Source organism: Nanorana parkeri, unplaced genomic scaffold, assembly GCF_000935625.1.
Source record: "Nanorana parkeri isolate BGI_ZX_2015 unplaced genomic scaffold, ASM93562v1 scaffold857, whole genome shotgun sequence".
Taxonomy (NCBI): Eukaryota; Metazoa; Chordata; class Amphibia; order Anura; family Dicroglossidae; genus Nanorana; species Nanorana parkeri.
Window position 1 is genome coordinate 432,926 of NW_017307125.1, and position 12,917 is coordinate 445,842.

The 12,917-nt window shown below is 40.1% G+C and overlaps 1 protein-coding gene across 1 annotated transcript; it reads left to right on the plus strand.

The window, feature by feature from the left end:
- The first annotated feature begins 5,114 nt into the window (after window positions 1-5,114).
- Window positions 5,115-6,032, plus strand: LOC108794504 (olfactory receptor 6C74-like). The gene has a single exon (XM_018565549.1). The coding sequence runs from the start codon at window positions 5,115-5,117 to the stop codon at window positions 6,030-6,032; it is 918 nt and encodes a 305-aa protein (XP_018421051.1).
- The last annotated feature ends 6,885 nt before the right edge of the window (window positions 6,033-12,917 follow it).

Consider the following 12,917-nt stretch of genomic DNA (forward strand, 5'->3'; position numbering starts at 1 on the left):
AACTTTAAAAAAAACTAAGTTAGAAACTCTTAAGATAAGACATAATAAAGTGAAGCAGCCTTTTACCACCAGATATCATATTAACCCCTATCAGATTATTGATCACGAGTATTTTTTAACATTAGTTTAATTTTTGTATGCACTGATTAGTAATGTATGGTCTTTTAAGGCCATTCACAATTTACAGGAGGTAAATATCATCACAAAAAAGGGAACATGAGAATCATTACGAATTTAAAGTTATGATTTTAGGTAATATTAATGGTAATTCACAATATTTTTTACCAGTATAACTGGGGAGAACAGCCCTGATTATAAACTAAGTTATGGATTTCAGATATATTATAAGGGATAAATGGAAATAATGTATTATTCAGTTGTGTTCTGTATTATTGTGGATTGTGTATTAGTTGTGGAATATGTGATTAATTGTGATTATTGTTTGGGAAAAATAATAAATATTAAACAAAAAAAGACATAGGCAGTCAAAAGACAAAATTAAAAGGGCATCATCGGCGAAAAGGCATAACTTATGGGAAGTGCCATCATAGAACAAGCCTGTCACATCTGCATTAAGTCGTATCATTTGGGTCAAGAGTTCTTTTGCAAGGGCAAAGAGGAGAGGGGATAGAGAGCAACCTTGTGTAACGATCAGACCCCACAGGTCTGTTATGGTAGAGGATCACAGCTGCAGAAGTATGAAGCAGGGGTGAAATACTATGCCACAGAATTTTAATAGTGTTGATGGTGGAAGTGAATTGGAAATACTGGAGCTAAAGTTAAGCTGAGGGTTTTATTCAGGGGAGCAGTCCTTGATTGGTGGGTTGATGGAATGCAACAGTCAGGATTGTTAGCAGGTTATCTTGATACACAGTCCTATAGTGATGAAGGCATATGTGAAAACAATGTCTTTGAAATGACTACTTGCTGTTTCTGTGGAGAGGAATGGCAGGAGTAAGTTGGTGCCCTCCAGTGGTTAGTTAGTGGAACTGCAGTCCGGCTGAGATGTCCTTGCTGAATGCTCAGGATAGAGTGGTGGAAGGAGACTGACACCCACAGAGGAGGGAGGTCGGGTATTGCTGGGATGGCGGTTTTGGAGGGCTCTGGCCGGCCCAAAAGCAGCAGAGGTTCGGTGGGTTGAGACGGGGAACTTGCCTGGCGTCTTCACACTTGCTCGAACGCCAGGCAAGTGTAACCGTCGGCTTTAAGAAGTGAGTGTGGGAGGAGTTTCGTGACGTCGCGGCTGACGTCACGAAGTTCCGACGGCGATTCTGGCCGCGCTGGAACGAGGATCAGGTGAGTCAGCGGTTGAGTCCGTTACACCACGTCTCGTACCTCTTTGGATGGAAAAGGAGGGAGAATATCTAATGAATGCCGAGGGGGAAGAATATAATGATATCCAATAGAGAAAAAAAGGGCCAAATCCACGTTGACGTAAAATATAAAAAAGATAGGGCCAAGACAATGTATCAAATGCCAACCAACACCTTCGCCATGATCTTTAGGTCCACATTATTGAGCGAAATTGGTTGAAAATTGGACCACTGTGAATGATCGGTTTTAGGTTTGAGGATCATGCATATGGACGCAGTCAAGGATTCCCGACTGAAGGAACCGCCCGTGCGAATGTGATTGAAGGTGTTAGTTAGGAGGGGAACAAGAAGGTCAGAAAATTCCTGGTAATATGCAACAGAAAATCCGACAGCACCAGGTTTTTTAGAACGTGCAAAAGATTTTCCTACGATCCAGTTTTCATCCGCACAAAGTCCTTTCCAGAAAGTCAATTCCATGGAGCCAAATGTCTAAAGTGGGTCATAGATGAGTGAGCATGAGCTAGGGGAACATTATTTATGGGAAATGCAGGAGAAGTTGAGAGTTAGGGGTTATCCTGTGCCGCTTCTGGATTGGGAGACACAGTATATAGTCTCTCCCCATCACAGGCAAACGATTTGGAAAAATACTCCCTACATTTTCAGTATCTAAACATTTGATGGAATTTGGACTCTCTGAAACTGATATACGATTTATACGGGGTGGAGACAGAATTGCATTGTTTAAAAAAAAAAGGCGTGGTAGATTAATAGGTTGGACACATTATCCCCACAAGGTTTAAACAACTATGGTCTTTCTTTTTCTGTGAGGAGTTGTTATGTAAAAATATGGATGGTAAAGGAATATGGTATTGTAAAAAATGTTAGATGACAATGGTATTAGTATTGTTACATTTGTGTCCAAAAGATGGAGAAAATATTGTAATGGATAAAGATTTGTATTTATGGACTTTCCAGAGATGTCTTGGATTCTGCCCGGACAGTTATTCAACTCCTACTGTATGTATTTTACATTTTGTTGGACGCATATACACAACAACTCGTGTTTAAATTGTACCTTGGGCTACATGGATTTGTTTGTGGACCTGGGGTTAAAATGAGGAACATTGATGACCATGGTGATATATGGCAGGCGTGATAAATGGTGCGATCATGTGAAGTTCCTCTGTTATAAAAATGGATTGTATTTGTAAGGTGTATTATTGTTTTACCTGACGAAAGGCGGGGACGCCCAAAACTATTATACGTTCCATGAGAATGATCTGATAAATAATTAAGAAGCAATGAGAAAGAAGGTTGAGAGGGTTTTTGGATGTATATTACATATACAAAGACTAAATACTGTATACAGATACACTTTCAGTTTCCCGGGATGAGCTTTTAGCACAAAAAACAGGGACAGCAGTCTCCAGAAATGTCCAACACCAGCATTAGTTTCATTTTACAAGCAATAACCCTGTTTGCAAGCCTGTAATACACGGCTAAAGCAATCAATGGATCTTTGCAACGGAGATGGCCAAACTTCTGAACTTTTTAAAACTTTGCAAACCTCCAGAATTAATCATTTCTGAATCAGAAGTCCTACTGAAATCAATGGAAACTAGGATCCAAAAAAGCATGTATTACAGAGCAGTAAATAATACACAATTGTACAGAATGGTTTGGGAAGCTCCTGGCAGCTCTGTCTGATGAGATTATGGGGCCAAAAAACAGTCTGAGCTACTTCCTTTAAAAATTCTACCAGGAATACTGAGCTAAAAGGGAGAGAGCTGGTGGCACTGGCAGTCAATCCAAGGGTGCCCAGGCAATAACAAAATCAGATATAAGGAAGAGGCAGCCTTTGAAGAAGCCTTTAGGAAATCTGAAATTTCAATTCCAGGCCAGGCTCATACTTAATACAGAAAAAAGTTTCCAGGCATTGCAGGTCTATTGAGCCATTTCTGACTAAGGCTCTAATAAGATGTGTAGTGGCATCACAATGAAAACGGGAGACATACAATGTTATAAAAAATTGAGTTGTTTCAGAGATTGGGTAGAATTGCAATTGGGGTGGTAAACAGGTTGAGGTGTGCTTTAAAGGCCCCTAATGGAGAAATATGCAATTTGCTTCAGGTCAGCAAATACTTTCCAGCATGAATTTTTAGATGTTTGATCATCTTGAGTTCCAAAGTTTAACGATGTTTTCATAATTGGAAAATCCAAGTATTTGTCAAATATTACAGCATAATAAATGTAGTGTGTACAGTGTATATAAATAGATTATGCAATCATACACATAAATATAATTGATTTGCTAGTTCACAAGTCCACAAAGTTCACAATTAGCTGGTCCTAATTCCCAGTTAGCATGCACTCTAAAGAATTCAAAGCAAATATATTATCACAGGTACACAGTCATAGCCAGAAGATTCTAAATTACTACACAAAGCCAGACCTTGACTCTTTGAGCATTTCTTCTTGAGATGAAAGAAACATCTATATAAGGAAGTAAGTGAAATGTTGGCTTCTTTATTATAACTAACACTATGATTCTTTTTTTTTACACAATGTTTAAGGCGTAAGGAAATCATTGTGTCTGTGATGCCAGATGCAAGGACTGAATTAAAAATCTTCTTTCAACAAAAGCCCATCTACACACTGTATTTATATATGAAAAACTAACAGCTAAACGTCATGACACAATGCACAAATTCGAAAAAGTTTGGGATCCATGGATTTGGAAATGTCTTCCGCCCCACTTTGATGCCGACTTAATAACGTCTTGAGATGTTACCACTTCTCTAGACCGTCTATCATTGCAACCTTCTACAGATAACGTATCTCTGAACCTGAGTCTTTCCCCCCACCTAACTTTTCCCTCCTTCTTTCCCCTTATGGATTTTTCAGATCTCTCTCTTTTCCTCTCCTTCTTTCTCTTTTCATCTTCCAATCCAAATATTATTGGTTTATTTTTTACGAGATCCGGGACTCTGTTAACAGTCTATGTTTTGTGAAAACAGATAGGACATTTGTGTATGTTCGATTGATCCTTATTCTACCTATGGCCTGAAGATTTTAGCCCCACATCACAGATGTTTATGCCACTAACCCGATCAATTTATGCCCTTTCAGCTTTTAACCAACCACTATGACTTGTTTCTTATTGCATTACTGTATTATTCGGATTCTGTAATTCTAAATACTTCCAATAAAAATAATTATGTTGAAAAAAAAATACTTTCTTCCTCTTACCTTAACAAAATGTCATACAAAATGCGATTGTTGCTAATATACTGTATATCCTATTGTGCAGGAAACATGTTTTACATGATTGGATCCTATCGACCAACAAATTGGTTAGACCAGATACCTAGAAAAGCACAGCTACTGTATATTATAAGGATATTGTTTATTAAAGGTAAACTCCAGGCACATATAACATAAGAAAATGAATGCTGTTTTGTATATATTTGCATTCCATACATCATGTCATTGATTGGTTGATTTGATTGATCTCTATTTAATGCAAGCAGTGTAGGTACCTGAATTTTCCTTGGTATCAGCTCAGATTATTTTAGGCTAACAACATAATACTTATGTGTCATCAGTTACACGGTATGTTACAGAATGTCAAATTGTATAATTATTTTTTTTAGAAACATTGGCTAGATAATCATGACAAATAAAATACATATGGTTTACCAGAGATACCATAGGCTCATCAAGAAGTGGGGTGGAAAATATTCAATGTTTACGGTATATATTTTCTTGGTTTCTTTCAGATCCTAAAACACAACTTTCAAAATGATTGGCAATGAGACAACTATCAAATATTTTATCATTAAAGGCATCTCTGATGCTCCCAATCTGCAGTTTCCAATTTTTTTTCTGGTCCTCGTTATTTATCTTATAACTCTGACTGGTAACCTGACCATTCTTGTTGCTTGCCGACACCCTCTGCTCCATACCCCCATGTACTTCTTCCTAGGTAACTTGTCTGCACTAGACATCTCTTGTTCTACCATTACTTTGCATAGGCTTCTGATAAACTTTATTACCGGTGATAAAACTGTTCCATTTCATCAGTGCATGATACAAATGTACATGTTTGGATCATTTGGTTGTCTTGAATTATTTATCCTGACATCCATGAGTTATGATCGTTATGTAGCAATCTGTAAGCCTTTGCATTACCACCAGATCATGAACAGAAGAATGTGCATTCTATTGGCCTCGTTGAGCTGGACATTGGGGTTTTGCGAAATTCTGCCTCCTTTTCTTATAATATACAGTTATACTTGCTATTCCTCCAATGAAATCAATCACTTCTTCTGTGATGTTATCCCTGTAATGAAAATTTCCTGCAATGACACAACTATTCTGGAACTTCTGTTCTTCATAGAAGGATTATTTCCTATGATCTTCACCCCCTTTGTCCTCACCTTTCTTCCTTACATTTTTATAATAAATGCTATATTGAAGATCTCTACAAGCACTGGAAGACGTAAGGCCTTCTACACATGTTCCTCACATCTCACAGCTGTAACCTTGCTCTATGCAACGCTTGCCATCCAATATTTGACACCAAACCAATCTAGCACCCTAGAGGCCAAAAAGATTTTATCTTTATTTAACACAGCTGTTATCCCGATGTTAAATCCATTCATTTACAGCTTAAAAAATAAAGATGTTAAAAGGGCTTTGAAACTGAGTCTTGGCTAATGTAACTGTCCTATTATCCACATTCTGTTTTACATTAAAACAACTCTGCATCTGTGTAAAAAAAAAAGAAAACTGAACCCAAGCCAAGCCTGCAAAGAAAAGCATGAATAGTTAGCCATCCCCGAGACACCAAAAGCCATTGAAAAAAAGAGAGTCTTGCTAAAATCTTGAAAAGTTGAAAGATGTTGTAAGTTGAAAGAAATGCTCACATTGTTTTGTCTGTCCAAAGAGCACAGTTTGGGTGTGAGGGTAAAAAATGTAATCAATAGGTTTTTTTTCATCAACTAACAACTTACAAAATGGATAAATCCTAAATCAAATCAATATTTGGTGTGTTTACACTTTGTCTTTAAAATAAGGTGACCAGATTTGAAATGGAGTCAGACTTCACCTGAGTCTGGGTGTTTGCCCATAGGTGTCTGGCACTGCCATTTCTACCTCCACTTTGCCCCACAGTTAGCGAGTCAAAACCTACAGTCTTGCTTTCAAATGCCCCCTCCACATTGCAGAACACTCCTCCATACTTCACCATGGGCACTTGGTCAGTGCTGCCTTGGTAGCCTAAGCCCAAAGCCACGTATAGCCTACCTCAGAGGGCTGCCTTCCAAATAGCTCCTAACCTGTATATTCTTAGCCTCTTCCATTTACACCTGTACACACACACAGCTACTGACCCGACCTGTACACACGCAGCCCCCTACCCCAACTGTACACACAGACCCCTTTCCCCATCTTAACGCATCCAGACCCCTTCCCCCTCTGTGCATACACACCCCCTCCCCCTGTACACACACATCCCCTCTCCCCCATTTGCAAACACGCATACCTTTTCACCTCTCCTGTAAACATGCAACCCCCCACCTGTACACACATATTCTTCTCCCCCACTTGTACATTCACAGGCCTTTCTGGAACGTATGCACATTGTACTACTCCTTAGGAACAGGCTGCAGACAGGCTACAGCAAGCTTCCTGAATTACCTTTTCCTTTTTTGAGCAATGAGGGACAGGCTAAGGCACCCAGTTAAATTGTAAGTACACTTGTAAGTTGTCTTTCCCATCCCATCCCCTGTTGTCTGATACCATGGCTGAGACACAGAGCTGAGCTGGAGCCAATTGTGGATTCAATAAAGTTTATTGGAATTGAAAAAGAAAAGTACAGGGGTGTGCAACCGTAATGTTTATTTACTTAAAATGTTTTTTAAAAGGTTTTATCTCAGCAGCTCACAAATGTGTTGTCAATACATACAACAGTTTTGGGCCAGCGGGAGCCCTTCCTCAGGTCTCACAAACATCTGGCTGGTTTTACAAAGTATTTCCTGAAATAGAGGAGGACTGGAAGTGACATCTGCATTGCTATCAACTCCTATACCTGTATTACACACAATCTTTAATATTCACCATCAAGAAAAATACCAACTTACGTTATAATCACTTTAACATTCTGATGAATATTAACAGTACAAAAACGATTTCAATCCACACAATGGTGTCTAATGTTAACATCACATTATACAGATTTATCCATATTATTTTATACATCTATCTGTGTTCTTTGTGGCAAGGATACATTCACATTCCAGAAGCTGTCTCCACCCCTATAAGCAAAAGAACACAAGAGAAAGGAAAATATACACTAAGTATAAACAGTCATAATAATTGGATTATTTACAAGTCAGACAACATGTGGAGTATATTATCAAGTGCCTATGCACTTACTGTATGTCCGTAAAATGATCCAGAAGTTTAATCACCTGCAGACCTGGGTGTTAAACTCCCTTGCTGTCCAGGCCATTTTTCAGCGCTGAAATACTTTGACTGACATGTATTTAGTCATGCAACGCCGAAACAAAATGAATTTTTCTTTTTTTACTATTTAAAGAAAAAAGCAAACATTTTGAAACAGAAAAGCTGGTTTCCTTAAGAAACATTTATTATTAGCCACTTTTTGAGTAAAATATAAAAGACGGGGTCACGTCAAGTAAATAAATACCAAACATGTCAAGCCTTAAAATTGCATGCACCCTTAAAATCGCAAAAAACTATCATACCCAAAGTTGTCCATAGACGACCCTTTAAAAACATTACCAGACCTTGCTACATCCACAGACTATACCTGCTTTAGGCAACCTGTCCTGAGGACCCTTATAGTGCAACCTAACAAGAATTAAGAAACCCAATAGGATTACTGCAGAATTGCACTACTTACCACAGACTAAAAACTACTGGCCAGAATAATGGCAACCAGTTTACAAACAATCTTGCCATCCTTAGGTACCGCACCAAGTTGGCTTTGTTAAAAACGAACACTTCACCAGACATACATATAGTAACAGCAGCAACAACACTGTTGCCCAACAAAAAACTTATGTTTTTAAGCATAGATGCAGGAAAGACATTTGATAACATCTCCTGGCCTTTCCTTAATGGAGAACTATGGGGTAAGTGTTTTTTCCCATTGTTCTCTTTAGGGTCACGGGAGGACATATACTAACCTCCTCCCGTGACCCAAGGCTCAGTATATCGCGGGCTATTGCCCGCGATATACTAAGAGCACCGCAGCCGGGACGGATCCCGACAATATTGTCGAGATCCACCCAGCTGCATGAGTGACAGCTGGCTCTGCCTATCTAGAGGCAGAGATAGCTGTTCCCGCCCCCTGCCCCATTTGTTCCTACACTCAGCGCTGGAGAATCAGAGAAAGGAGGGGGGAATCCCTGCGGAGGAGTGGTGACTGACAGTCACCGCTCACTGCAGGGAGACGATCGGGAAGTGAGCGGATCGGCGGCAGGTTTCTGCTCACTTCCCGATCGATAGAGCTGGCCTGTGACAGCTACTTTGTCAAAGGTAGGCTCTATCTATAAGCATGAGTGGAAATCACTCACCTCATAGTTCTCCTTTAATCCTATCAATGACAACCTTTTAACACCAGCTTTCTCATACATCTAATACCTCTACACCTCTGCAACAACATCTCCAATCATAAACAACATCCTTTCAAATAAAATACAAACAGAGAGAGGCTCAAGACAAGGCTGCCCTTTCTCCCCTTTCTCTTGGCCCTTGACCCCATCTTCTGCCTCCCTAGTACATCTTCTCACTTTCAAGGTATCCAACTAGACTCCATAACCATCAAAGTGGGTGCAATTGCAGATGATTAACTGATATCTATCTCCAATCCTAAACAAACCCTTCCTACATTATCCAGCTAATAATTTACAACAATCTCCGATTACAGTATTGATTTTGATAAACCTTCTGCACTCTATTTACACTGTACAAACAAACCACCAAAAAGGTCTATTATGCCTGTTTTAATGGGCCAAAAATTAAATAAAATATCTTGGAGTAATAATGCCTAAGAACCCAAACCGAAAGCATACCCACTTCACTCAAACACATTCAAAAAGTATTCACAACATGGTCTAACCTTACACCTTCCTATCTTGGCAGAGTCTCCTCAATCAAATTGATCAACTTTCGCCTTTACCTTTCTTAACACAAAGCTAACCCATTCTTCTAAACCCAAAGGACATTCAAAAAAAGGAATCAAATGATAAGACACTTTATATGAAGGAAATAAGACACTTTATATGAAGCGCTACTACTGGAAAAATCACAAACAGTCTTTTATTATTCTCTTTTATTATTCTCAATATAGTCTCTACACTACACAATATAGTCACAAACAAAGTCACCCTAATGACCATGCCACATTATTTCTAACCCTCATAGGCAATGAAGACTTCTGCCCTGGTCTTTACTCAGCCACATTCCATAACTAGACCAATCATGGGCTCACATAAGACAAGAAAGGGACTCAGAAACTCTAAAATATTATATCTTTTCAAAAGCTTAAAAATCTGAGGGACACTAAACGCACACCAATCAAATTTTGTAACTAAATCCTGATAAAGCGAAACATACAGTACATCCATAAAATGCATTGAGTCAACCATATCCAACAGCTGTTGCTTCTAATAAATGAATGTAACAAACTGAAGAGTATGATTTGATACCATTTTTCATAAAGTTGACATTCTAAAGCACTAAATGATATGAATGATGCATAAATGCAAATGTGTATATGGAAGTTGTATTTTGTATATGTTAGCACATTATTCCAATGACGTTGTGAAGTTTGGTATTGCTACATCGATGCCATTTTTGCTATTTGGGGTTAAGGGGTGGTGAAAGTGAGTCCCTTGCTATCTTTGATTGTCAGTTAAACCATATGGTTCCAGGATTATACGTAATTCAGTCTCAGATGGTGTAATCAAACCATAGCATTTTTGGATGTGAGGGTTTACAAAAAAGATATGTGTATGGAAACCTATTTATTTATATATTAAACTGACTGATCACAACCAATTACTCCTACAATCCAGTTTTCATACGCACACAGACCTTAAGTCAATTCCACTGAGCCAAATGTCTAGAGTGGGTCATATAGTGAGGGAGCAGGAGCTAAGGGAACAACATTTATGGGAAACGCAAGAGAAGTTGAGAGGGGTTATCCTGTGCTGCCTCTGGATCAGGAGTCCTGGATGTCCTAAGGCCGGCCGAACGCCTCGCAAATGACAGCTGGGCAGAGCCAGCTGTGATCTCACGGCTGGCTCTGCCCAGTTGTAATGACAGATCAGCGTCCCCAAATGACCTGGGGACACTGATCTGTCATTAAACAATAACAGTTGTTATTCATTGGCCAGGACCTGCTAGAAGACTCTAGCAGGTCCCGGCCAATAGGAAACCGTTGGGCGGAGCTAGTCGTCACTGACAGCTCCGGAGGTCACGACTGGGCAGAGCCAGCTGTGATCTCACGGCTGGCTCTGCCCAGTTGTAATGACAGATCAGCGTCCCCAAATGACCTGGGGACACTGATCTGTCATTAAACAATAACAGTTGTTATTCATTGGCCAGGACCTGCTAGAAGACTCTAGCAGGTCCCGGCCAATAGGAAACAGTTGGGCGGAGCTAGTTGTCACTGCTAGCTCCGGAGGTACCGAGCAAAATAGCCGAGCCGAATGCTGCTTGGCGGCATTTGTTCTCTTTTGGTCTCTTTTCCAATTTTGAGAGAGATATACTTATAAGTATAATCTCTTTGAAGCTGATTTCAGTTTCTAGTTAATGGTGCAGTTGTGATGTATACTTAAAATTAAAATAATTTAGTGGAAGTTTGTCTTTGCCTTAAATATATTTGTGGCTAATAGCCAGTTCTGTGCATGATATAACAAGTTAGTTCTTGCTCAGTATAAATTGAGCTGGTGAATATCTGTTACCCCCACTTGTACGCTCACAGGCCTTTTCTGGAATATACATACAGACTGCAGACAGGCTACATCCAGCTGCCTGATTGAACTCTTCCTCTTGAGCAAAGATGGACAGGCCAAGACACTCAGTAAAATTGTAACTACACTGTTAAGTTGTCTTTCCTGTGCCATCCCCTGTTGCCTGATGCCATGACTGAGACACAAAACCAAGCTGGAGCCAAGAACAGTCACACAGCCAAGACAAGAGGAGCACACATGTAGCAAAAGACCAGAGGGGGCAGCAATGAGCCAGAAGTGAGCTCAATGACACAAACACAGCAGCAGCAGCGGACTCCCCTTTATCTAGGGAAAAAACACAAACAAGGTGCGCCTTTCCTGGTGCAGACTAATGTATTGTGATAAAATCAATAATAGATGAGAATCATACTCACAAGGGTCAACATGAATGGAGCATTGTATGTGAAAAAAGTAAGCCAGTGACAGCTGCACAGCCGTGCCTGTGTGCCAGCAAGGTAGGCTGTGATAACGCGTTTCCGGGGTCACGCCCCCTTCATCAGATGCAGGCCTCCTCGTTCCCATATGCACTATATAGCAACTGGTGGCCAATCGGCTGGTGCGCCGGGACCTCATCAGCTCAAGCTGCAACAGCTGAGGATGTGTCCGGTAGGGCGGCCATGATAGCAGAAAGGGTTCCCCGTTCTGTGGCTGACGGGGCAACACACTGGGCGGCTCGTCCAATCACTGGATGGCCTCAGGTGGGCACGCCTGGTGAGAGTGGCCAGTGGCTACCACCATATAAAGGCATTTATAATCACACAAGTTTTATTCTTGAAACTGTACCTCTTATACAATAATTGGGTCTCCTTACCAGTTACATTTTGCGCAGGAACTTGCTAGCTCACTAAATTTGTGGCAGGATCAACAGCTATTGGTACACACACTTTGGTGAGGTGAGATGAGGTAAGGCAGTCGCCCCTTACAGATTCATTATGGATCCACATTCACATAATAAAGCAAGTTAGCCCAATCTGGGGTCCACATTTCGAGTTCAGTTTGTGCACCCTCTGCATGATTCTGTTGCTGTTGAATGTCAGATTGTGAATGAAGATTTAGGGGTACGTTATACAGTGATGTAGTATGATATCAGTCTGTCACTGCCTCACCAAATTTAAGTTTGTAGCACTTTTTGATGATTGATGGTCTTGGCTCAGTCCGGTCAAGAGTCTAGGGAATGTCCAGGGGCTCAACTAGATCTTGTATAATGCTGCAGTAAACCAGAAGAATAGAGCAACTGGTCAAAAGTGTGCACCTGCCTGTCACTTCACAAAGGAGGATGCACTTGTAGGAAGCTGATGTTTGATGGGGCAGTACAAAAAAAGGCAAAGCAAATGTGACAGCATATCTGTGCTTAATACAATACTTATCAATCAAAGGCATGGGGGGGGGGAACTAATACCTAAACTAAAACTAATAATTTATGCCCTCAATTTGCCTCAATTTCTGGCCTCATTGAAAGGAAAATCCTTTGAAAGGTGATGCCTTTAAAAAATGTTACTTCATTTTTTCTTTCTGTAGAATTAATTTTGGATTTTTGGAATTTTTCTTATCTCTTATA